The 24,599-nt window shown below is 49.0% G+C and overlaps 1 protein-coding gene across 1 annotated transcript in view; it reads right to left on the bottom strand.

Moving 5' to 3' along the window:
* The window catches only part of REV3L (REV3 like, DNA directed polymerase zeta catalytic subunit), a 1,615,620-nt gene that overhangs the window by 944,331 nt on the left and 646,690 nt on the right, over positions 1 to 24,599 (bottom strand). The window contains exon 7 of the mRNA XM_069607775.1: positions 22,796 to 22,900. Within this exon, the coding sequence (XP_069463876.1) occupies positions 22,796 to 22,900 (105 nt within the window). The remainder of the gene's footprint in view (positions 1 to 22,795; positions 22,901 to 24,599) is intronic.

Consider the following 24,599-nt stretch of genomic DNA (forward strand, 5'->3'; position numbering starts at 1 on the left):
GACTGAGAAATGTGAAAACCCCGCTAATGACAATAATTATCACCTCCCCAGGGAACAGTGCCTACCCTCTGAGCATCTACATGATGAAGCCAATTCAGAACCCCACCACACCACACCACACCACTGAGGTAAGATACAACACAGCCCATATTGCAACCCGGGGCATAGTGGAGCGCACATTCGGAGTGCTCAAGTCACGCTTTCGCTCCCTTGACCGCTCTGGTGGGCAGCTGCTATATGCGCCCACAGTAGTGTGCAGGATCATAGTTGCAGCATGTGTCCTGCACAACGTTGCAACCCGGCGGGCCATGCCGGTGGACATGGTCGTGCCCCCACATACCCAACCACATGCACGGCTGCTGCGCATGGGAGGTGAAAGGGCGCGAGGCAGCCCGTACCCAGCTTGTGGAAAATTACTTCACCTAAAATCCCACCCCTGCGGAGTGCACACAGGCCTGGCACATACCAGCTCACAATCAATGATGACAAAAGGGACAGTCAGCTGTCACAACCATACCAGCTTGATATTGTTCACCTGGAAGTGCTACATTGTGTGCATCCCTAGCTACTTAAATACACCCAATGCTGTGTCAGAAAAAGGCACACATTCATGCAGCATGAAGGACTACCCCCTTGCAAAATACCACATCAAAAGAGTGGCATGTCACCCAACCCCTCCCCATCTCAGCTACCCAACACACCATGGCATGGCATGCAATGTGCAAGCAACCAAATGAATGCACAACACATGACACAAGTGTCACAAAGCACACTGTCCCAAATGGAAACAGGCCACAGAATTTGCTCTCAGCAATGAATAAAAAACAACACACATGAACAAATACTTACCAACTTACCAGCAAGACAAAACAGCAGTACATGATCAAACAGTGGCAATATATGAAAGTAAAAAATTAAAGTAGTGCAAGTGTCACAACCTTCCAACTGCAGAGTGTTGCTGGTAGGCAAATGTGTCAGTGTACTGCATACAACATTAACTGCATCTGCAAAGTAGACAGGCTTAAGACATGAAGAATGTACATGTATATAATGAAAAAGTCATGGATGTAGAACCATACATAAATCCACCATGCAGTGGAGAATTGAACAACAATCCCCACTAGGGATGTATACACAGTTTTGACTACAGACTGTCCACACAACTTATGGGAGCAGTGAGAGAGTGAGAGAGTGAGAGAGTGAGAGAGTGAGAGAGTGAGAGAGTGAGAGAGTGAGAGAGTGAGAGAGTGAGAGAGTGAGAGAGAGTGTGAGTGTGAGTGTGAGTGTGAGTGTGAGTGAGAGTGAGAGTGTGTGTGTGTGTGTGTGTGTGTGTGTGTGTGTGTGTGTGTCCCACCCCCAAGTTTCTAACCCAAAGACAGGACAAGCCTGCATGTGCCCAACTGGAATACAAGGTGGATGCCTACGGGAGCAACACACTGTAAAAAAAACAAATATAAAAATGGTGGGGTGGGGGGTAGTTGACCCATGAGGGACGAGGTACAGGGTTCACCCCAACACCCACATGCGTGGATGTTGAGAGGAAAAAAAAACCTTCATGGGCTCATGGCCTGCACGGCTACGCTACAGTGTGAGAACTGCCGTCGCTGTCATCACCCTCTGGTGGTACATTAGAAGGTGGGCATGATATGGGAGGCAGACCACGCAAAGCCCTGGCATGCTCCTCCATGGCAGCAAGCATGCGGGTCTGAAGGGTTTGGTTCTGCGGGATGATGGTACGGAGATCCCCCTCGCAGCACCTCATGGGTAGCACGCATTTCTGCCTGCATGGCCTCGCGTGATGCCCGGATCTCCTGACGGGTTGCCTGGAGCTCAGCTGAGTGTGCGCGTGTCAGCTGCTCCTGCTGCTGTTCTGCCCTTGTACTCTGGGACAACTCAAGTTCACACTGTGTTCCAACCTCAGGGCTTCCCTGTGGGCCTAAGACTCTACAGAAATGGCTGTGCGCAGAGTCCACAGTCCAGCCCGTCGCTCCCTGTCAGACGCCAACATGTCCTCCCGGTGTGAGTGGCAAATGGACTCTGTTGCCTGCTGCTGGAGCTCCATCTGCCTTTCAGTGTGGGAGAATGGAAGTGGCCACCCTATCCATTGCCTGAGCCATCATTTCACACGATGCCCCCTGTTGTGCTGCTATAGTGTAGATGGAGTTCTCCCACACAGTATTGCCTGGTGGCGCACGGCCTCCGCGTTGACACCCATGGACAGTATGGTCTGTAGGAGTATTGGGTTTTCACCTAGCACCACCCCACGTCCTCCACTGGTGTCCGGTTGTGGCTGTGAGTCCTCCTGACTCTGCGCCATCTCCTCCTCCTCAACAGCATCAAGTGCCTCATCACCTGCACAAACATAAAAGAAAAGTAATGAAAACAGGCATGAGCACCATAGCCCACACACAAAGGAATGACGAGGCAGACATCCAGTACAGAAATGACATGTCACACATGACAATAACTCTGGCATGCATGCACTGTCAATGAGTTGGAAGTGGAGGCAAAAAGACACTGATGACTCCAAGGTGGAAAACCAACACATGTGCTGCATATGCTGGATAGCACTGGCATCACACATTAGCCTGAGAGTGGCATGGACAATCCACATACATGACACATGCCAGCACACAGATGGCACGCAGCATAGCCATGGCAGATTTGACAAGGACACCCAGATGGTAGCAAATCCGTACCATCACCCATCCATGTGAGATGGACATCATGAAATAAAACATGGGAAAAAGTGACACAAAACACGCATGTGCCACACGGTGCAACAAAGCCAGTGTTCACTGATGCAGTGATGGCAGGCACATAGATACATCAATGGTTGGTCACTTTGACATGACAGAATACAATTGTCATGTTCAACATTCAAACAGGGCCCCACAATGATTGTGTGCAGGCCATGTGTAGTTGCACATTACGCAATCAGCCTGATTGGTCAAATCATTCCCATAATAAGTTAAGAAATGTGGGCCATTGTGGGCTGTAATCTATGACTGAAGTATGCCACATTTGGGGCAGTAGGGCACAAAAATGTGTGGTAAAACTGCTAATGATTTCATCAATCAGGCAGAATGAACAGGAAACCAGTATGAACAATGTTGTTGCAAGATGACAGTTGAAGGGCAAGTGTAGTAATCATGTGCAAATTGTCAAATGCGGTCAGAAGGGATACTGTGAAACGGAAACCCAAGGCCAGGGAATGGTTTGGAGGGACCACTTGGGTGACCCATAGCAGCCATGACTACACAGCCTCACCTGGCACTCAATCAGAACACATCACCCAAGCAACATACACATGGATTGCACACACATGCATGGTCACTCAACGGACATTGCTTCAAGATCTGGTAGGTCTCCCACGCCTTGGATCTGATCCTCTGTGATGAAGGCTCCAGTGATAGACTCATGTTCCGTGAGTTGTTCCTCCTCTGGTGGAGACCCACCGCCAGTCACCAGAGTGGAGGCATGATTGGAAGCCAGCTTGTTCTTTTCTCTGCGTTTCAGGTCATTCCACAGCTTAGAGCAATCATCAGCTGTGCGCTTCACAAATCCAAGGGAACGAATGTGGTCCGCGATGGTCTGCCAATGGGCCCTACGTTGAGCAGTCGTAGTCTTGCACCCTGCAGTCACCACCATTTTGCGGCCATGGGCCGACACGTAGCCCACAAGGGCATCTAGCTCTGCATCATTGAAAATAGGCTTCCTTGACGTGCCGGAGTGGGTAGCCGTGTCTGGAGTCCCAGCCTGTACCGCAAGAGAACCCTTCTTCCTCTTGGAAGGTGGTGCGGACCCTCAGTGGTTTACGCCACTCTGGTTGGTAGGGGCTGAAGCGCAGGTGGACTGGGCACTGGGGGTAGCCAAAGGCACGATGACCAAAGGTCTCACTGCAGGCATTGGCTGCTGGGTGATGTTGGCACACCAACCTCAGTGTGATGGACTTGGAGCAACACTGTCCCGGCTGGGAGACTCAGAGCTGGGGTGAATTGAGCTGCAGCTGCCAATGCAGCCTCCTCACCCTGGCTACTTGGGGCAGCAGATGACATTGCTGCCCAAGATCCACGTGGCCTGGTCACAGCAACTTTCACCGCCACACGTGGCTTTGACTTGGTGACAAGGAAGTCAGCCTGGGAGTCATCCTGTGTCAGTTCGGTTGACAATATGGGCCGGGTTAACTGTAACGCTCACCTGATTCCCACGGAGGCGCCAACCTGTTCTGGACTGCTATGACCTCTTCTAAGGTGATGCGCAGGACTCGGAAGACGGACCTGACCGGACCCCCAAACCTCGCCTGTCTGGCCCGTAGAAGAATCCTTCTGTAGATGGAAAAGGGGATTAACTGTCTGCTGGATAATGTGTCGGATTCCCCCCTTCCCCCTCTCACACTCCTCGAACCCCCTCCGCGATTCCCCGTAGAGTCTCACCTTAGAGTCTGAAATGACGAGCTCTCCATCCTGCTTCCGATGCAGGGGCGCGTTGATTTCCAGTTACTTCACTGGATCTCGGTTTTGGTGAGTATTCAACTCCGCTTGACTTTTCCGATATGAGGCCTAAGTATTCAGTTGCAAAAGTTCAAGCCTTAATTGTCCGTTGTCCTTTTCTCTATTTCAGATGCAGGATGAAGAATCCGCGTAGAGGAATGGATTCGCCGAAGGTAAACTCTGGTGAGTCTTTTTGATGGATGGTTCCCTTAGTGATCTTGCTTTCACCCACTAATGCGTGTGTCTTTTTCCCCTTAGGGGCCGGGGTACGGAAGTGCCAAAGAAGCGGCGCCGCCGTCGGCCTGGAAAAAGATTGTGAAAAAGGCACCAGCCCCGCCAAAAGAAGAATTGAACGCTGTCGGAGTATACAGGGAGTACGAACTGGAACCGTTGTGAAGTAATCGCGTGTGAACCGACAAGAAGTACAAGAATCACCCGCTCGCTCTCCACAAAAAGCACGTACGAGAAAATGATGTCCTACGCGTACCTTTTAAACCACCCCACACGTGCAACATCATTTACGCACGTACGCGCTAAGGGCCTTTCCTCCAATTACACGCAGTGACACGCGTACGTGCTGTTTCTTCACGTGCTGAATCACTATGCACCCGTCACAAGGGAAACGCCCGCGTGCGTAACGTCACAGACGCGCTTACGCGCTAAGGGCCTTTACTCGAATAACACACTTACGTGCACTCTTTTCACGTGCCAAATCACTGCGCATCAAGCTGGCCAAGCGACAACACACAGAAGACCACGCTCCTGCCCTGAAGGCCATTTTCCGGTCCCCCAGAGGCCCGAGAACGCTCCAACCTCACATCTGCTGCTGCCTGCCTGCTGGACACGTGCCCTGCTATTTGGTGCCTGCACGTCAGCCATCTGCAGGGGTCCAGTTGCTGTGACCACCCCTGCTTGACCAGAAGACTCCTGACTGGTATTCCATCGCTCCACAGCCCAGCCTCAGGACCTAGTTGCCCACCCACACCTGCCTCCGGGGGTTGCCATGTCCGACACAACACCATCTGGAACCAGTGGCAACCCCCCAGCAGAGAGGCAGAGGGCTGCCAGCTTCAGTGCCAAGGAAGTTGGCATCCTGGTGGAGCAAGTCCTGGGGCATTATGATGCCCTCTTTGGAAGTTCACTGCCGACAATGAAGGATGGAAGGGGATCTGGGAGGACATCCTGGCTGCCATCAACGTGGAGGGGGTGGTAGCCCGCAACATGCAAAACGTCGGGAAGCGCTGGGAGGACTTCAGGTCCAGGACCCTCAGCAAGGCCCGGTGCCTCTTCAAGAAGGCATCAGATGCAGAGGGGTGCTGGGTTTGCCTTAACATGCAGATGAGGGTCCTGGAATGCACAAACCCAGCGCTCCATCTCCAGGTCCTTCGGATGCAGACCCGTCTGGAGTCGAGCGGTAGGTGTCCATGGGACTGAATGGACGAAGTGCATGTTGAGGTGTGCCAGGAGTGTGCAGCTGGGACATGTGTGTAAAGCCCCATGTATGGATGTGTATGTGCAGGGACATGAGTCTGCCATATGCGAGTCCAGTCATGTATGAGTCACATCAATGGTGTATGTGTCCAAATGCATGATGCCCAAATGCATGTGTGGGTGCACACATGTTTACATTTCTGTGTATGTACTATGGCATGGTTGGGGTGTGTCACATGGATGCTGGTTCCACCTTCATGTAAGTTGACGGTGTACCTGTGTGTGTGTGTATTTGGCATGCGACACCAACATGTAGGAGGCTGATTGGCAGATGTGACATAGTTGGCGATGATTTCACTATGACAGGTGTTGGAGATTTACAGATGCATGTATGTCTGGTGGCGTGTGTGCATGTGTTTGCCACTCCCCATGTTGCATGTGATGTCAGGCTAACCTTCGGATGCTCATGCTGTTGTATGTGTATGGATGCTGCTGCCTGCTGCAACAGTCCTGTTAACTTGCGCATGTGTGTCGGTTCAAATGATGTGTGTTGGCGAGTGTGATGGCATCTGTGAAGTTTGACACTGCCACACATGTGCAAATGTCATGTGTGTATCAGACCATTGTACAGTGCCCCGATGCCTGTGTTTTGTCTGTCTGCAGCGTCAACTGATGAAGAGGGCGGAGACGGTGCTGTGGAGCAAAGCGGCAGGGATCCCACCGCCAGCCAGAAACGCAAGGTCCAGCTCCCCTCCCAGGTTGTCATCTCTTTGGGGAGTGAGGAGTCTGGTGCTGCGTCCGCAGCTGCCGAGGGGAGGTCCAAGAGGGGGAGGTCGGAGGTGGACTCCTCGGCAGCAGAAGGGGCAGCTGAGCCCCCACAGGGGGCTATGGAGGTAGATGGCACGGAGTCATCCCGGTTGGTAGAGGGTTTGGTTGAGGAAGAGGCCGTGGAAGGGCCTCGCACGGGGCCTGGAGGTGGGGATTCCAGTGGTGCTAGTGGTGCAGTCCAGGGGCAGGGACAGGAGGCAGCACAGGCCACCGCGGAGGTGCCTGTGTGTAATCCTGTCCCCGATCCTGTGACTGCATCATCCCGCACCACCAGGGATGCCTACGTCCAGACCCGTTCTCAGGGAGGGGATCCGCGAACAACTGGCCTTCCTCTCCATGAGGACGTGGCAAACCGTGACCGGGTTGAGCCTGTCCTAGCTGGGGTGACGTTGTGTCAACGTAACATGCGGGATGACTTACAGAGTTCTCGTGAGGAGAATGCAAGTCATTTCGCATGTCTCTTTGAACGCGTCAACCCACTAGGACAGGTCACCAGCACTGGGTTCCTCCGTATGCTGGGTCTTCACCCGACCCCCTCCTCAACTGAACCCCCTATACACCAGTCGTCCTCTGTGCCATCTACCTGCCCAAATGTCACCATGCAACCCTGTGGAGCTGCCACTGACCCAGCAGCCAGGCTGGTGGAGGACACATCCCTGCCACAGTCGGGAGTCAGAGGTACAGCAGGGGTGGCCACCCCAACAACTGGACCCCAGCAGGACGACGACATGCAGGCATCGACAAGAGAGGGCACATGCACGGCAGCAGCAAGCTAAAAGTTGGTCGTGATGATGGCTCGGGCCCATCAACATCAGAGGGGCAGGCATCGGTTCAAGGGAAGGAGGACCCTGGATTGGGAGTGTCTTCCGTGTGGCAGCGGTTGGGCCAGGAAATAGATGCAGAGCGGCGGCGGGCGGAAGAGGCACAGCTTACTATGGTCAGGGCGGAGAACCCCATGAGCAGGGCGGTAAGGCTGGCTGAGTGCCTCAAGGAAATTTGCAGGGATTTGGAGGTGAACATGGCATTATCCCTGCAAGACCTTGGGGCCAGGAACAGGCCTGCCTCCAGGACATTGAACAGGGGTTCAATGATGCCTTGGCCCGGGACATCAACAAGTGAGCCGTTGGACTTGCCCGCCGCCATTGTATATAGTTAATTAGTGTTAAGTTTCCCTTCTATTTTTCTTTCATTTGGGGCGCATGGACTATGCCCCACATTTTTGTATATAGTTATTTATTAGGTAGGGTTTTATGTAGGTTTCATTTGGTTTCTTGGGCTCATGGATCCTGGATTTGTACTTTGTATATAGTTGAACACTGGATTTCACTTCATTTAAGTTTTTTTATTTTTTATCCATGAATCAATGGATTTGTCTTATTTTTTCACTTTGGATTTGGTTTGACGGACAGACACTTTGGACCCATGTGCTTTTGGATTGATTTGGATTCTGCCTTCACAAATTTTTTATAAATATTTTAGACATGCGGCTTTTTATTTATTATTTCCATTATTGAATGATTTCATTTCATTCCCTTGCTTTTGTGTTTAATACATTTTTATTTCATACTTCAATGTGTGGTATTCTGTGTTTGGTTTAATGCATGTCACGATGCCCGTTTTCTCATTCACTTGCACCCATTGTATGTGTGTGACGGACATGTATTGATGTGCATACTTGCCATTTGGGATGTATCATGTGGGGTGGATGTAATACTTGGTTGTGTGTTTGGACTGGGGTGGCGTGGGGTGTGATTTGGGTGGCCATAAGGCCCACGATTGTGGATCGTGATGACACGTTTGGCGGCGGGGGGCTCTGGGGAGACATGAGTCGAGGCCTGCTGGCAGGTGCCCGTCACTGCTGGGTGGGTGGGGGTCCAGGGGGACATGAGTCGGGGCCTGCTGGCAGGTGCCAGTCTCTGCTTGGTGGGTGAGTGGGTGGGGGGACATGGGTCCGTGCCTGCTGGCAGGTGCCGGTCACTGCTGGGTGGGTGGGGGTGCAGGGGGACATGTGTCGGGGCTCACTAGTGCATGGTGACATGTGGGCTGGCTGGGGGGCATGGCCAGGGTGTATGGGCTGCCTGCAGGTCATGGCCAGGGTGGATGGGCTGGCTGCGGGGCATGGCCAGGGGTGCAGGGTAGTCCCCTGTGTTGTGGGCTGCCTGCAGGGCCTGGGGAGGGGGAGAGGGCACACCTGGGAGGACCTACACTGATAATTTGCGTGTGGTATTCCCGGCGCACCCCAGGAATACACGTACCCTGCTCGCCCAGCAAAATCACTTGTGAAACTCCCCGTGCACCCCCAGAATACACGTACCCTGCTCGCCCAAGGCCTATCATGTGTAAAACTTCCCGTGCACCTCCAGAATACGCGCACCCACAGAATACATGTACCCTGCTCGCCAAAGGCCCATCGTGTGTAAAACTTCCCCCGCACCCCCAAAATAAACGTACCCCGCTCGCACAAGGTCTATTGCGTGTAAAACCTCCTGCGTACCTCCAAAATACACGTACCCCGCTCGCCCAAGGCCTATCGCGTGTAAAACTTCCCGTGCACCCCAGAATACACGTACCCCACTCAGACAAGGCCTATCGCGTGTAAGGCTTCCCGTGCACCCCCGAAATACACGTACCCCGCTCACCCAAGGCCTATCGCGTGTGATACTTCCCGCACACCCCCGAAATACACTGCACCGGCCCTGTGAAGTGGTGCAGGGTTAGCGCGGCCCTTTGCGCTGCATTGGGGATTTTCACTGCCTTGCGCAAGGGGCGTTCTTGGGGGCGTAACTGGCACTGCGGGATGTTCTCTGTGCCAGCGCTCAAAAGGGCTTAGTAATTCCATAAGTACGTGGTGTGCCAGAATGCTGTTTAGCGCGCACGCAGGCGCACGCTCCCTCTGCGCTGCTCGCTTGCACTGCCACTGCGCTGAAATCTGTGAATTACCCCATTAATTTCTCACAGTTCTGCACAGGCTTCTCTCTGCAGGGCTCGAGCCCGTCTTGTTCTTGGTGGGGGTTCCCTTCCCCACATTTTATCCAAGATCTTTCACTGTCAAGGACTTTCGAAACTGCAAGGAATTTACATAGACCTCTGCCTGACGACTTTGACCTCTCTCCATTTTCCTTCAATTCACAATCTTCTGTTGCAGCACCAATGCCTCTTGGTACTTGTAGTTCTTATACTCTTTCACTTGCCTTCTTGGCCTTTTTCAAGGTTCTTTATATTTAACTTTTGCCCTCTTGGCGGGTTTCACATATTTCATTTTCCTCTTATTTAACTTTCTTTTGATCTCCGCTTGTAATATCTTTCAAAAGTTCATAACATTTCACAGAGACTTTCGAATGTGCAACTTCCTCTCGCAGGACCACGGTTACTCTGTATCCTTTTCTTTTAACAAATGTGGTCTTCATTTGCGTTTTAATTGGCACACGCACAACCTTCACCTTTCAAATCACAGTCACCTTCCCTTTGACATCAACTGGACTTGTGCTCAATAACTCCCTGGTTGTGTTAAATGAATGTCTTATATTTTCCTCGCAGCTCAAGGCCATTACAAACATCTCCTCTGCTCCTCCCTAAATCCGCTGTTAACCCAGGAGGGTCGCAGGCCGTTTCCTGGCAACTTGAAAGATTCTTTCCTCTGCTCGCTCGGCTCTGCCTTTTGAACACTCACGGTTTCCCGAAAGCTTGGACATCTTCACTGGCTTTTTCTCGATCCTATCAATTGCTGATCAGTCCGTTGGCCATCCAACTCCCACAGCCTGGTTTGCACCAGCCTTGGAAGAGCGGTTCCTTCTCGTACCCAGCCTCGCTCAAAGTGTGTCTGGGCGCAACACTTTATTTTCACAGGGAGACTTAAGTGGCAGATGTACATTATTAGAGCTACGTGTCAGACTCTGCCTCGCCTCATTACAGGGACAGGGCCAATGCAAGTCAGGGGAGGCAATCCGTCTGTCCCCATTCCTCGTCTTCCTTGGTGCAGTACTTTTGTTAAGACAAGGTGGGGAGGAATTATGGGAGTTGTAGTTTCCCATAAAATAAACAAATAGGGGTTAGATGGTTTGTGGGGAAAATGGGAATACCATGTCTCACCATTGGGTGCCTCTCCCCACTCCCAGAGGACCCCCTACCCAGGTGATCTGTCCTCGCTTGTCCACCACATAGGGTCGGTATCCAAAGGCGATTGCCTTTCCCTGGCCACCTGAGTAAGGGATCCCCAGGTACAAGGTTGTGAAACACCCAGTGGTTTTTCACATGAGGCACAAAATAAACCTCTCGAGCATGAAGAATACAACTATATATTGCTGGGAGGAATGATTAGAGATCCATACTCTCCCATTTGATGGAGCATCGAGAGTGATGAATTTGTTGGTCTATCCTTCTCCATACATCATTTCTACCTCTTTACCATGGCCGTTTGCTGCTATAACTCTCTACTAGTCTACAATTAAACTTCATAGTTGCCTCCTCACCCACTTGTACTTGCCTTGGTTACATCAGCCTGTCATGCCTGCTGGACATATCTCTGGACCAGGAACGACCTCTCCATACAAAATGAGTTACGCCCATAGAACCACTAGACCATTCTATTCGAAATGGAGGTTGTTCGATGCATTGCCCGGAAAACGACGTCTGCATTTTTCACGTCGTTAAAATTCACGTGACTTAGTTCCGTCACGTATATCACGGCAGTTCGTACATAAGCAGTGTGGAAACGTCGATCGCTGCTTCTGATTAATTCAATTTTGCTGTTTTGTAGCTGAACTCCGGACCTGCGTCCTCGCATTCCCTTCCGCAACTTCTTTGGTTTTTTTGAGCGTGTTTTCCTCCACATGCTAATTCCTGGAGCCGTGTATCCTGTTCGCGTGTCAAATCTCCACGCGGACGCTGTCTGCAAGCGCGGCTGTCCTGAGCTGTGTGTATCCTGGTTGTGTACCAAATCTCCACGCGGACGCTGTCTGCAAGCGCGGCTGTCCTGAGCTGCGTGTATCCTGGTTGCGTATCAAATCTCCACGCGAACACTGTCTGCAAGAGCGGCTGTCCTGAGCTGCGTGTTTCCTGTTCGCGTGCCAAATCTCCATGTGGACGCTGTCTGCAAGCGCGACTGTCCTGAGCTGCGTGTATCCTGTTTGCGTGCCAAATCTTTACACGCGGACGCTGTCTGCAAGCGCAGCTGTCCTGAGCTGCGTGTATCCTGTTCGCGTACCAAATCTCTACACGCGGATGCTGTTTTCAAGCGCAGCTGTCCTGGGCTGCGTGTATCCTGTTTGCGTGCCAAATCTCCACACGCGGACGCTGTTTTCAAGCACGGCTGTCCTGGGCTGCGTGTATCCTGTTCGCTTGCTAAATCTCCACGCGGAAACGCTGTCTCCAAGCGCGGCTGACCTGGCTGCGTGTACGCTGTCTCGTGCAATCCTGCATGTGGTTTTTGAACTATTTTGAACCTTTGGTGCCTGTGACAGTTAACAGGTGAAAATCTAATTTTGTTCTTCGTGGGAAAGGAAGTATTTCATGAACTATTGGAAGGTGATTGTGCACAGTACTTTGGAGGCTATCATGTGGTGCACCAACCCGGTACCTAGCATGAGCCTCGTGCCGTTCGGGATAAGTCTCCCTTACTAATCTTCCCCTCCTTTATCGTTGTTTCAACTCCTGGTTTTCTTCAAGAGACTTTCGTTGAATTCTTCAGTTTTGCCATAAGGTCAGTGTTTTGAATTAATGCTAATACTGTGCTATCATAGTGATTTGAGTTTGGGACAGTTTATGATACTTTATCTATCCTAGGCATACTTACGATACAATACCCACGCCCTTTCCAGTGATCCATCTCTCTGCCCGTTTTATCAGTCAGAGAGTTGTATCATTTGGAAGGTCTAATTTGACCTATCTACAATCAAGTCGTGTGAAAAAGGATCCGGAAGAGCCCTACCGATTGTATCCGTTTTTGGTTACCGTATCCTTTTCAATTGATACATTGGTGATTTATGAAACAGCCCCTTCCTGCAGTGGGGCATCACAACTCTCAGCCTACACGGACGTGACCCAACCTAAATAGTCCAACACAATACTGTGTTGCTGCTGTAGTGCTACGTCTTATGCCTGTTATTGGGTATTGTTAAGCTGCTCCTCTGCCTTGTTCGCAAGACATTATCACTGCCATTGTTTTGATTTTTTTTAATAAAGTTTGTATCCTAATAGATTCTCATGTTGCAATGCCTTATTGTTTCAATGAACTAACACACACGAGACATCGGGGCTTACCCATAAGGTTACAACGCATGGGGCCTCCCGCACAAACTCCCACTTGCAAAACACACAGATGCCAGTTCCTCCTGGATCTCAACCTATCCTCTCATCTCATCTCATCTCCACTAACTTCCCCCACATCTCTTGCAGAGCCATCCGAGCACCTGGAGACTGCCCGTGGGTGGTAGCGGTGCGCAGTATAAATCAACATAACATAACTGCTTATCATAATATCTCCAACAACTATGTCTTCGATGCATCTGTAAAAGCTGCTCAATTGCCTCGCTTTCTTTGCCACCCCACCTTTATCATCAACATTTTGCATTTGTGGAAAAGTTGCAGACTCATTGGGGTATCCGATAACAGCGTGCCGACACCCTGCATCAATCAAATATGCTGCGGGTTTATACATAACCTACCTTAATTGCCATTTGGTGTTTACATTTTATTATTTGTGTAGGAAATCACAGAAATTCCAACTTAATTGTCTAATTGCTTTCGGAATGCGCCGTTTAAAGCTATATGTTTCTGCAGTAGACTGAACTGTCAATTGCAGCTATTAAATTGCTATTTCACAGTGGATTTTCTAGCCTCTTCTCTTTTGTTCAAAGAGTCCTTTTCTCTGCTTGTTTGCATATAGTCTGCCTCGTGAAAAATGTTTCTCCTAGTAGCCCGCTATGAACTAACAACAAATGCTACGCGATCTCAGTGTTTTCAGAAGTTTCTTCATGACATCTTTTCATGCTGGCTACATCTTAAAACCTGTTGGGGGAAAAAAGCTTATGCAAACCAGCCAAAACTGTTATGTTTATTCTTTATTTATTTACTTACCAATTTATGTATTTATATTTTTTGGTGCGCACTGTGTGCTAATCTGGTGTCTAGTGTTTATTTTGGCTTCTGAGCCCGTTTTTCTGTGCTGGGCTGCATCCAAAGGGTGCAATCTCTGGGGTGTAGTCCTTTGTTTGTGTCTGGCCTTTTCCCAGTCCCACCCTCCCCCCTCCAACCCACCCCGATTGGTACATTCACCTGGTCATAACTGACCTTCCCACGGAAGCCCTCTGCCTGGCAGCCCCTGCGGCTAAGGACCCCAAGGCAGAGGGCGGCTCCAGAAACTGTCTGCAGGTGTCCGCATGGGAAGCCAGTGAAACCGAAGTGAACAGACACCAACAAAACTAAGTGTGGCATGGGTGGGGTGTAGAGCAATTACTATACACCAGAAAGCCCCCGCCACTGTACCTTACCTTTCCATAATGTAAACTGCCATAGACTCTCACCATGCACACCCAGAGGGATTTGACCACCAAGCTAAATCCATTCAAGGCTGGACTGTAAATGTTGTCCTGCATAACATACTAACATACTTACCAATGCTAACTTGTGCCATTCCCAGAGACAATGATGAAGATTAGCCAGTCTCACACTAAGACAGGTGCAACAATGTTACCAAGAGCCACACTTGGATGGAATCATGAATGATAGCATGTTCCACATTTAGATTGAATTGTAAATGATAGCATGTACCTCATCTAGACAGAATTGTGACTGGTAGCATACAGCTCACTTAGTTGGTACTGTAAATGATAGATAGAATTGTGAATGATAGCATGTGCCACACCTGAAAGGAATTGTGAATGATAGCATGTGCCACACTTGGGTGGAATTGTGAATGATAGCATGTGCCACACTTGGATGGAATTGTGAATGATAGCATATCCCGCACTTGGATAGAAATGTAAATGATAGCATGTGCCACACCTGAAAGGAATTGTGAATAATAGCATGTGCCACAATTGGGTGGAATTGTGAATAATAGCATGTGCCACACCTGAAAGGAATTGTGAATAGCAGCATGCGCCACACTTTGAATTGTGAATGATAGCATTGCCTCATCTAGATACAATTATGAGTGGTAGCATTATCCCACAATTAGTTGGAATTATAAATGATAGCATGTGCCTCATCTAGAAAGAATTATGATTGTAGCATATCCCTCACTTAGTTGGAATTGTGAATGATAGCACACCTCGCACTTAGATAGACTTGTGAATGATATCATGTCTCACACTTATTGTTGAACTTAGAAATTGTGCCTAATGTATGGCCCCCTGTCCTGCTCTCGTGCTTGATCGCAGGCGCTTACTGATAACCACCATATCACACTACTACGCTTACTCTCCCTTAAACACCATCATTCAACTAGAACACAGTTGTACTATGACACATTCGGTCTAGCTGTTCTCATAATGACATGACCCCACGGAACTCCACAACATCCTAATAAAACACAGCTAGCTGAGCACTTTATGGCTAGCTTAAGCGTCTCTTCAGGCCTAAAGAAGCCAGAACTCAGTCTGGGGTTCCCCCCCAGACTGAACACATCCAACTGATTTCCTCAGCACCACACCTACCGATAAGAAGCAGCTATCATGCAACAACCACACCAGCTGCACACATATCCGGTGTACCCACGCACCATACCACACTCTCCCTCTACTGACTGAACTGCAGTTCCCGAGGTAGTTCAACCTACCAGTGCTTTGAGATCATACCAATGATACATAAGGCGCTATATAAAATGCCAAATAACATAACATTTATCAATGCTTGTGTTTAACAGGATCTTAGTGAAAGGAACGGATATAAATCAAGCTGCTTAAAGCACACTAAGACATGTTTAATATACTAGTAACACATTTAGAGCTGTAATTAAGCCATTCACTCTCAGCAGACTGCTCTTAGAAATAACAATGGCAGGCCAATGTTTGATGATATTGCTGAAAGACAGCACATGAGGATGTGTTTTGGCGGGGAGGGGCAGGTAGTTGGTGGGAACAGTTAAAGGGATTAGACTGGCCAGAAGATAGGGATTAGACTGGCCAGGAGATAGATGTCAATGGATGTGCAAATAACCAAACCGCCCACAAGCTGAGTTTTCTCCCTCCTCACAGGTCTTCCCCCATCCCCTCCTACCTATACTTCAATTCAATACTTTCATCTTATAAGGTGGAGGTATGGGGGAAAAGGTGGCTTCAGGAGAACACATTAAATAAGAGCAGGCACATTAGAACCATTGGAACGTGACTTACCAAGCCACAAGACTAACATGAGCCAAGCAAGAGAAGACATGTTTAAATAATGAAAGTCACTGCTTGCTTCAGAACAAAAACGTTAAATGCAACGTATACTTTTTTGTGTTACGTTATGTTATTTTGCACTTATATACCATTGGTATGGTCTGAAGGCGCTGGTAGGTTGAACGCCCTTGGGAACCGAAGTCCTGGTCAGTAGAGGGAGTAGAGAGAGTCCAAAGGTGTGTGTGCGCACTAGTTATGTGTGCAGTTGGTGCGGAATTCCTGTGGTAGCTTCTTCCTAGCGGTAGGTGTGGTGGCTGATAGATCAGGAGTTTGTGTTCGATCTGGCCGGAATTATCCAGACCGAGAGTGGCAGTGTTAGGCCTGAGGAGAACGCTTGGCTGGGGGTGTGAGACCAGCAATGTTTACTTAGAGTGATGGGGAGTGAGCGGCAGATGTTGATATGAGAACAGTCATACCGAATGGTGTCATAGTATCTCTGTGTTCTAGTTGAATGGTGGTGTAAGGAGAGAATAAGCGTGGGGTGTGATAAGAGGTATGCATCCACACTCAGAGCCTCTCTCCACACTCAGCCGCTCTGCTCGTTCTTCCCCTCTTCACTCATCATTTCCCCACGCCCCTCTGCTCTCCGCACTCTTCCGCCCTCCGCACTCTTCCGCCCTCACACACTCATGGGCCCAACACACTCATCCGCCAACTGCATTAATCCTCTACATTCGTTCCTACTCATCCACTCTCAGCGCTCATCCACTCTCAGCGCTCATCCACTCTCAGCGCTCATCCACTCTCAGCGCTCATCCACTCTCAGCGCTCATCCACTCTCAGCGCTCATCATTACATTGCTCGTTTAGTACTGTTTGTCTTTATAGTTTACATTCGAGATTGTTTAGCTGTAAATCTGTAAATTTCTTGCATCAGGTCGATTGCTGGGTCGGTGTTATCGTGATGAAGCTAGTTTGGAACCGTTTAGTCTTAGGGGAAGAGCCAGGTTTTCAGTAGTTTGCGTAAGGCCGTTAAGTCTTCAGTTAGGCGGATGTGGGATGGGAGCGAGTTCCACAGGGTTGGGGCCAGGGCTGAGAATGATGATCCGCCTAACTGAGTTTGTCTTAGGAATTACTAGGAGGCCGGCTGAGCTTGATCTTAGGGTGCGAGTGGGGTGGTAAGGTATTAGCTTGTCTTGAAGATATTGAGGTCCAGTTTTATGCAGTGCTCGATGGGAGAGGCATAAGGTTTTGAAAGCCACCCTACGGGCCACTGGAAGCCGGTGCAGTGTCTTAAGGGCTGGGGATACGTGGTCTCTTGGACCAAGCGCAAGTAGCATTTTGGCTGCCGCGTTTTGTGCTCTTTGGAGTTTATTTAGTTGGTAGGTATGAATTCCGAGGTATAGGGGGTTTCCATAGTCGAGTCTTGATATGACGATTGATTGGACTGCAGAGACTCTGTTGGGAAATGAGAGGTGTGGAAGGATGCGCCTAAGGTTTTTGAGGTGGTAGTGGCAGGATTTTGAGACATTGTTGACTTGGCGCGAGAGTGTTAGGTCGGAGTACAGGGTGCATCCAAGATTTTTCACTGTGTTGGAGGGTGTCGTTGAGTTGCCCATGGCGGGTGGCCAGGGTAGTGGGTGCGGAAGAAGGTCGGAGTTGCCGCAGACCATGATTTCTGTTTTGGAGGGGTTTAAAAGGAGGTGGCTTTGGGTAATCCAGAGTTCTATGTTAAGGAGGCAGGATGCCAGGTCAGGTCGGGAGTTGGGTTTCGAGTTCTGGAGTTTTAGAATTAGTTGAGTGTCGTCGGCGTAGTTGTAACACAGGATATTGTGAGAACGAATTATTGGTGGGAGGGTGATCAGGTAGAGGTTCAACAGGAGGGCGGATAGACATGCTCCTTGGGGGACTCCCGTGTCGACTGGTCGGGCTTGTGAGGTAAAGCTGGAGAGTGTCGTTATTTGGTGCCTATCTTTGAGGAATGAAGCAATCCATTTAAGGGCGGTTCCACAAATTCCTAGGGAGTGGAGGCGGTCTAGGAGGATTGAGTGATCGATCGTGTCAAAGGCGGCCGATAGGTCGAGGAGGATTAGTGCAGCGCATCCCGCGGAGTCTGCTGTCATTTTAAGGTCATCCCAGATCGAGATTAGGGTGGTTTCAGTTCCGTGACGTGATCTGAAGCCTGATTGGGCGGGGTCTAGAAGGTTGTTGGTTTCGACAAAGGCATTTAGTTGGGAGTAGGCGGTTCGGTCAATGAGTTTGGCAACGAACCTGGTGTTTGAGATTGGGCGGTAGTTTTTGGGCTCGAGAGGGTCGAGCGAAGGTTTTTTAATTAGAGGTTTGACGTGCACTATTTTGAATGCGTCGGGAAAGATACCAGAGGAGAGGGAGGAATTTATGATAGATCTTGCATGTTCGCCTACGCAGGAGGAGGCAAACATTTCTTTAAGGGTTGTGGCAGGGCAAGGGTCCAGTGGTGATCCAGATGGTTTGCGAGCAGATAGAAGTTTGAGAAATTGTTCTGGTGATATTAGACTAAAGGATTCAAACGTTGGTTGCATAGAGGTCGCGGGTGAAGGGCTGGCCGGTACGGGCAGAGGGTTGCCTGGAGGCTGTAGTAGAGCCAGTTTGGTATTTAGAGTTTTTGTTCTTTCAATAGCCGTGTTGTAAAAGTGGAGGGAGAGTGAGTCGCAGAGTGATTGTGAGGGGGTTGGGACGGTTGTATTACAAGCTGGATTGGTGAATTCTGAGATGATTTTGTGGAGTTCTTTGCTTGGGTTTTTGCAGTTTAGGATTCGGGAGTTGTAGTGGGCTTTTTTTGCTTTCCGAATTTCGGCCTTTTATTGATATAGGTGTCGGGCCAAGGTGGTCCTGCTCTCGTGGGTTTTCTCTTTCTGCCATTTGCGTTGTAGGTATTTGTAAATTCGTTTAGTGGTCTTCAACTCAGGGGTGAACCATCTGGGGAAAGGGCCACGGCGGGTTGATGGTTTACATGGGGGGGTGAGTCGCAGAAGAGATGCATTGAGCCATGAGTCAAAGGCCTCAGGGGTTAGTTGGTTATTGGGACGGCAGGTGGGTGGTCGAGATTGGAGGAGTGCCTCGTCTAGGTCCGGGGTGATCATTAGTTTTTTCCAGCATTTGCGTAAATTCGGAGGTTCGGATTCGAGTACGGGAAGGGGGTTGGGTGAGTGGACGGCGAACAAGAGTATGAAGTGATCGGACCAGATGACTGGGGTGGGGGCTTTAAATGAATCGGGGTGTTGGAGCTAAAGATGGCATCTAGAGTGTGTCCTTTGTAGTGGGTGAGGCCGTTTATGTGGGGTTGGAGATTAATTGCATCTAAACCGTCAACCAGGGAGTGTGTCATAGGGTTGATGGGGTTGTCGAGCCATATGTTGAAGTCACCAAGGAGGGTGAGGTTGGGATGGTTTAGTTGGAGAGTGGCGATGGAATCGCAAAGGTTGTTTGCGAATTGTCTATCGTAGCCAGGGGGCCTGTAGATTATTAGGAAGCTGTGTGAGAGCAATGGGGAGAGGGAAAGTTTAACGAGGAGAGATTTGCAGGATGGGATGGAGGGTTGGTTGTCTACGATTGAGGCGCGGAAGAGAGATTTGAAGACGAATGCTACCCCACCTCCTCTGGACGGACGGTTCAGTGGGAAGAGGGAGTAGTCAGGGGGAAAGGCTTCACTAGCGATTGGGCCAAAGTCATCGGAGAACCAGGTTTCAGTGATGAAAACTAGGTCAGGTTTGGCAGAGGCGAGGAGGTCATAGATAGAATGTCTGTTTTTTGCTACGGAACAGGCGTTAAATAGGATACAGTTCACATCGGCAGGCAAGGTAGGTCTCGGTGCTGGAGCGGGTTGAGGCGGTGGCGGAGGGAGTGGAACGGGGGGTAAGGTGGGTGATGCTAGAAGGGAATAGTGGGCAGGCAGAAAAATTGGCAGGTTTCGGGCGGGGCTGGGTGGCTGGGTGTGATAGGATGATCGGGTTTGGGTTGGGGATTTGAGGGAGAGGTGTGGGCGGTTGGGAGTTTCAGTTGCAGTTGCTGAGAAATCGAGGGAGAGGGGTTTCAGGAATGGGGAGGCCATGGGGGAAGACGGAGATTGCGGGAGAGAGGTGGTGGGTAGAGACAGGGGAGGCGAGGAGTGCTGAGAGATTGAGGGGGACCAGGAGTGTTTCCTCTTTAGTTTCTTTGCTGCGACTGGTGTGTGGGAGAGGGTGGGGGGGTCAGAGGGGGAGAGGGAAGTAGCTTTGGTTCGTGCCAGGGCTAGGCGCGCAGTTTTTAGGGAGGGGAAAGAGTGCGGTTGGGGGTGAAGGTGGTAGGGGTATGAGGGCAAGGCTGTGGGTGGGTGATTTCGGGGTGGGGTGTGACAGGTCTGATAGTGAGGGGAGGAGGTATGGGCAATGCTGGCGGGTCGGTGGTGGGGTTCAGGGGATGAATGGTCTTAGGGTGAGTGACTCGCCATCGTGCTCCTCTGGCTTGGTGTTTGGAGAGGGGAGTGGAAGCGAGTGTGGAGGAGGGTGGGGTGATTTGGGACGCAGGGGGTGGGAGTGAAGGCAGGTCGGAGAGTGGGGTGGTCCACGGGGCTCGTTTCTGAGAGACTCTGGTGGGGTGGGTGCGCTCATGATTGGTGTGGACTTTTAGGTTGATTTAGGAGCGTTTCCTGATTGTAGTTATAGGATCGGGGTGTCACGCCTTTAGGCATACTTCTAGGTTCAACAGGACAGAGACGAAATTAGACTATTTGAAGCTCTCTAGATGCAATTTGCAGGCAGAGATGATACAAGTTTAGTAGGTTACCTTTCTGAGTTCACCTCTATTCGGTCAGTTTCTAGATTCAATTTACCTAGAGAGGGTGTTAGATTATTAGTCACCGTTTTAGATTCTACATTACACAGCTAAGATGTTAGTTATCTTAAAGGAATTGAGCAGGTGGAAGTACTTCTTCCAATTCACCTTTATACAGGGAGGGTATTAGGTATGCATCTAAATCAACTTTGTATCAGAATCTTAGTTGCCGTCTAGATTCTACATTACACAGCTATACTGTTAGTTATATTAATGTAATGTATTAATGTACATTCCTAATGTAAATGCGGTTAGGAATATTCTAAATTCAGCTTTCTCAGAGTGGCTATTGGTCACAACATCTAAATGCAGTTGGGTACACTTCTAAGTTAAACTTTCTCGGAGAGGCTATTCGGTGCAATTTTTAAATGCAATTGGGCACATATCCAATTCCAACTTTCTCAGAGAGGCTATTGGTCACAGCTTGTAACTGCAATTGGGCACACTTCAAATGCAATTGGGTACCCTTCTAAATGCAATTGGGTAGACTTCTAAAATCAACTTTTCTCAGGGACGCTATTGGTCAGAACTTCTAAATGCAATTGGGTACACTTCTGAATTCAACTTTTCTCAGAGAGGCTATTGGGCGCAACTTCTAAATGCAATCGGGAACACTTCTAGATTCAACTTTTCTCAGAGAGGCTATTGGATGCAACTTCTAAATGCAATTGGGAACACTTCTAGATTAAACTTTCCTCAGAGAGGCTATTGGGCGCAACTTCTAAATGCAATTGGGTACACTTCAATGCGAATGGTCAGAGCTTCTAAATGCAATTGGGTACACTTCTAATGAAATTGGGTACACTTCTAAATGCAATTGGGTTCACTTCTAATGCAATTGGGTTCACTTCAAAGTCCAACTTTCCTCAGAGAGGCTATTGGGCGCAGCTTCTAAATGCAATTGGGTACACTTCTAATGCAATTGGGTACACTTCTAATGAAATTGGGTACACTTCTAAATGCAATTGGGTTCACTTCTAATGCAATTGGGTTCACTTCTAATGCAATTGGGTTCACTTCAAAGTCCAACTTTCTCAGAGAGGCTATTGGGTGCACATTTAAATCTACTCATACATGTATAGATTAGAGTTTCCAAGTGCAAATATGCTACAGCTATGACTGGTTTACAGTGGTAGTGCTTTGTTAGATGCGTGGTTGGGTAGTATGGCGTGAAGTGATTGCCTCAGGCACTGCCCTTCCCACACTTACTTATTGTTGGCTTCTTGCTTCTCCTGCGGATACCTGCAGATACGGTCAGGAGCTGTCTCTGTATGAGCTGTCCTTTGTCCCAGGGTCCTTAGTCGCAGGGGGCTGCCGGGCGGAGGGCTGCCCTGGGAAGGTCTGTAATGGCTGGTGACTCAGGGCCTGCTAGCCAATCAGAGCACCAATCAGGGCACCAATCAGGGCACGGTGGGTGGGTCTGCTCACGATGCGTACAGATGGAAAGGGACGCTGGAGGTGAGTTGCAGGTGGCTACTTCCTAACAGGAGTTCGGTGGCCTATCAGGGGAGGGGGCGGGCTGGGAGGAGGGTTGGGAAGGGGAAAGAGAGCGAGAGGGTCCAGCAAAAAACGACGGTGCACGTAGGTGCACGGAGCCTATACAGGGGCTGGAAGGGGACCAAAACAGGGCCCAGAGGGTCTTGAGAATGCTGCACTCACCTCGAGGCGTCCAGATGGAAAAGGGAGGGAAGATCTTTTGAAAACAGTAAACCCAGTGTTCTCACTACAGATTTAAGATGATTTTTTAGTTATCTATGGTAGAGGTATTTTGCTTTACAAACATATGCCAAGCAAACCTATTTGTAGAACTATAATTAAACATTGTATAACAAAGGAAGATAACCAGTTCTACGTAAGTAATACTTTAGATTACCTTGTGAATCTGGGGGGCTTATTTGGGAGGATTCATTTTTATCCCTTCGCCGTTGCTTCTCATCCTCCCATATGGCTTGCAAACCAGGGTTTCTTCCTATCTGAGCTGTAAAGAAAAATATATACAGTATTAAAAGTATACTAAAAAGCCATAAAACACACCTCTGTCTCTGGGCAGGAGAGGGAGACAAAAGCACGGTGCAGGGCAACAACCTGCATAAATCTGAGTTAATACAGAGCACACTAATGATCTTCAATGAAAAGGATCCACAAATAATTTTAAAGTCTGATTTCAACATGAAGAACTCCTCCAGAAGGTTACGATCACCCCCAGAACTGTAGCTGACTTGCAAGTACAGTTTGCCAGAATTACTGTAGTGCTTCTAGGGGAGTCTGAGGTCACTGTCCATACAAATTAGACTGCACTCAAATTTGAAATACTGATTTCAGGGAATGAGAATTAAAATTCAGCCACAGCATTTAGAAAGAAGCTACCACTCTAGCATCCTCAAACCAGATCCAAATTGGTATGAAAATATGGTATTAGCCCCAACCATATGAAGATACATCCATACCACAAAGCCATCCTGATAAGTTTCCTTGTTAATTAAGTCATTAACATAAAAGAAAAACCAAAGCAGCGCATAATTATATCTAGTAGTGAGCTACCTAGCCTTTGGTTATTTAGGCACAATTTACAAATCATATGACATATTTCAACATTAGATTATCAACTCACAGATTGCTAGTAATTCTAACCAATGTATGTGGTGCTTGATCTGTTGGATTGTCCTCTTTCTCTGGGCAGTGAGGTGTTACAATGTGCCCCCAACCTGACAGATGCATCGGACGAAACTATTACATGTACTGGCAGTGTTACAAAGGGTGTTTCTTGCATCATTATTTTAGGTCCAGCATGGTAGGCTGAGTACCCTTGGCAAGTGTAATACTAGTTCATCCCACTTCTGATTTTTCAGACTACTGTTCCGACAACCACTCTTGCATTGGGAGCATATTGAGACGGACATGCTTGGTGATACAAATGCACAATGCCGTCGTGCCCATGAGCTTCATTACTTTGCTTACTGTTATCTGGTGAACTGCTAAATAACATCCGATTTGTTCCTGCAATGTTTGAACTATTTCTAGAGATGGATAAGCCATTGTCTTTTGTGTGTCTTGTACTGATCTAGACTTAAAACAAGACTTTTTCCTCGATGATTGAGAATCCTAACTGTGGAGCAGGTTGACTGTTTTCTACATATGCTTTCGACACCTTTCGGCACTCTCTTCGATTATTAGCCAATCGCCCAGAAAAGGACAAACTGGTATGGCCTTGCAAAGCAGATGTGCTGCAATGATAATGAGGCACTGATGAAATTGCAAAATGGAGCACGTTGAATTGATAAAGACTTAAGAATATATATTATTTTTTAACTAGGCATTGTGTGCTCAACCACAGACTTTGAATGAGATATCCAAGTCAAGTGAAAAGTCGGTAGTTTTGATGGGGGTCATCTACGATTGTTTTGGGCCTAGTCTTTTCCCATGCAGCCTTATGGATCCTCTCCGCATCTATCAATTCTACATATCTCGGGGCTGGCTGCAAGAGAACACTCAATATTTCCTGTTATTTGCTCCTCACCATCACTTTTGAAGCGGATGCATGGTTCTTCGACTTCGAGATCTGCTGCAAAAGGGTCGGATGCATGAGGGCGGAATTTGGAGGGGCCGAGTTCCCAGGAGGCAGAGGGGGCCAGAGCTGGCAGTTGAACTCGGCTCAAAGGAAATATTCAAAATAATAG

Source organism: Ambystoma mexicanum, chromosome 4q (genome assembly GCF_040938575.1).
Source record: "Ambystoma mexicanum isolate Mex_15411 chromosome 4q, UKY_AmexF1_1, whole genome shotgun sequence".
In the NCBI taxonomy this organism is placed as follows: Eukaryota; Metazoa; Chordata; class Amphibia; order Caudata; family Ambystomatidae; genus Ambystoma; species Ambystoma mexicanum.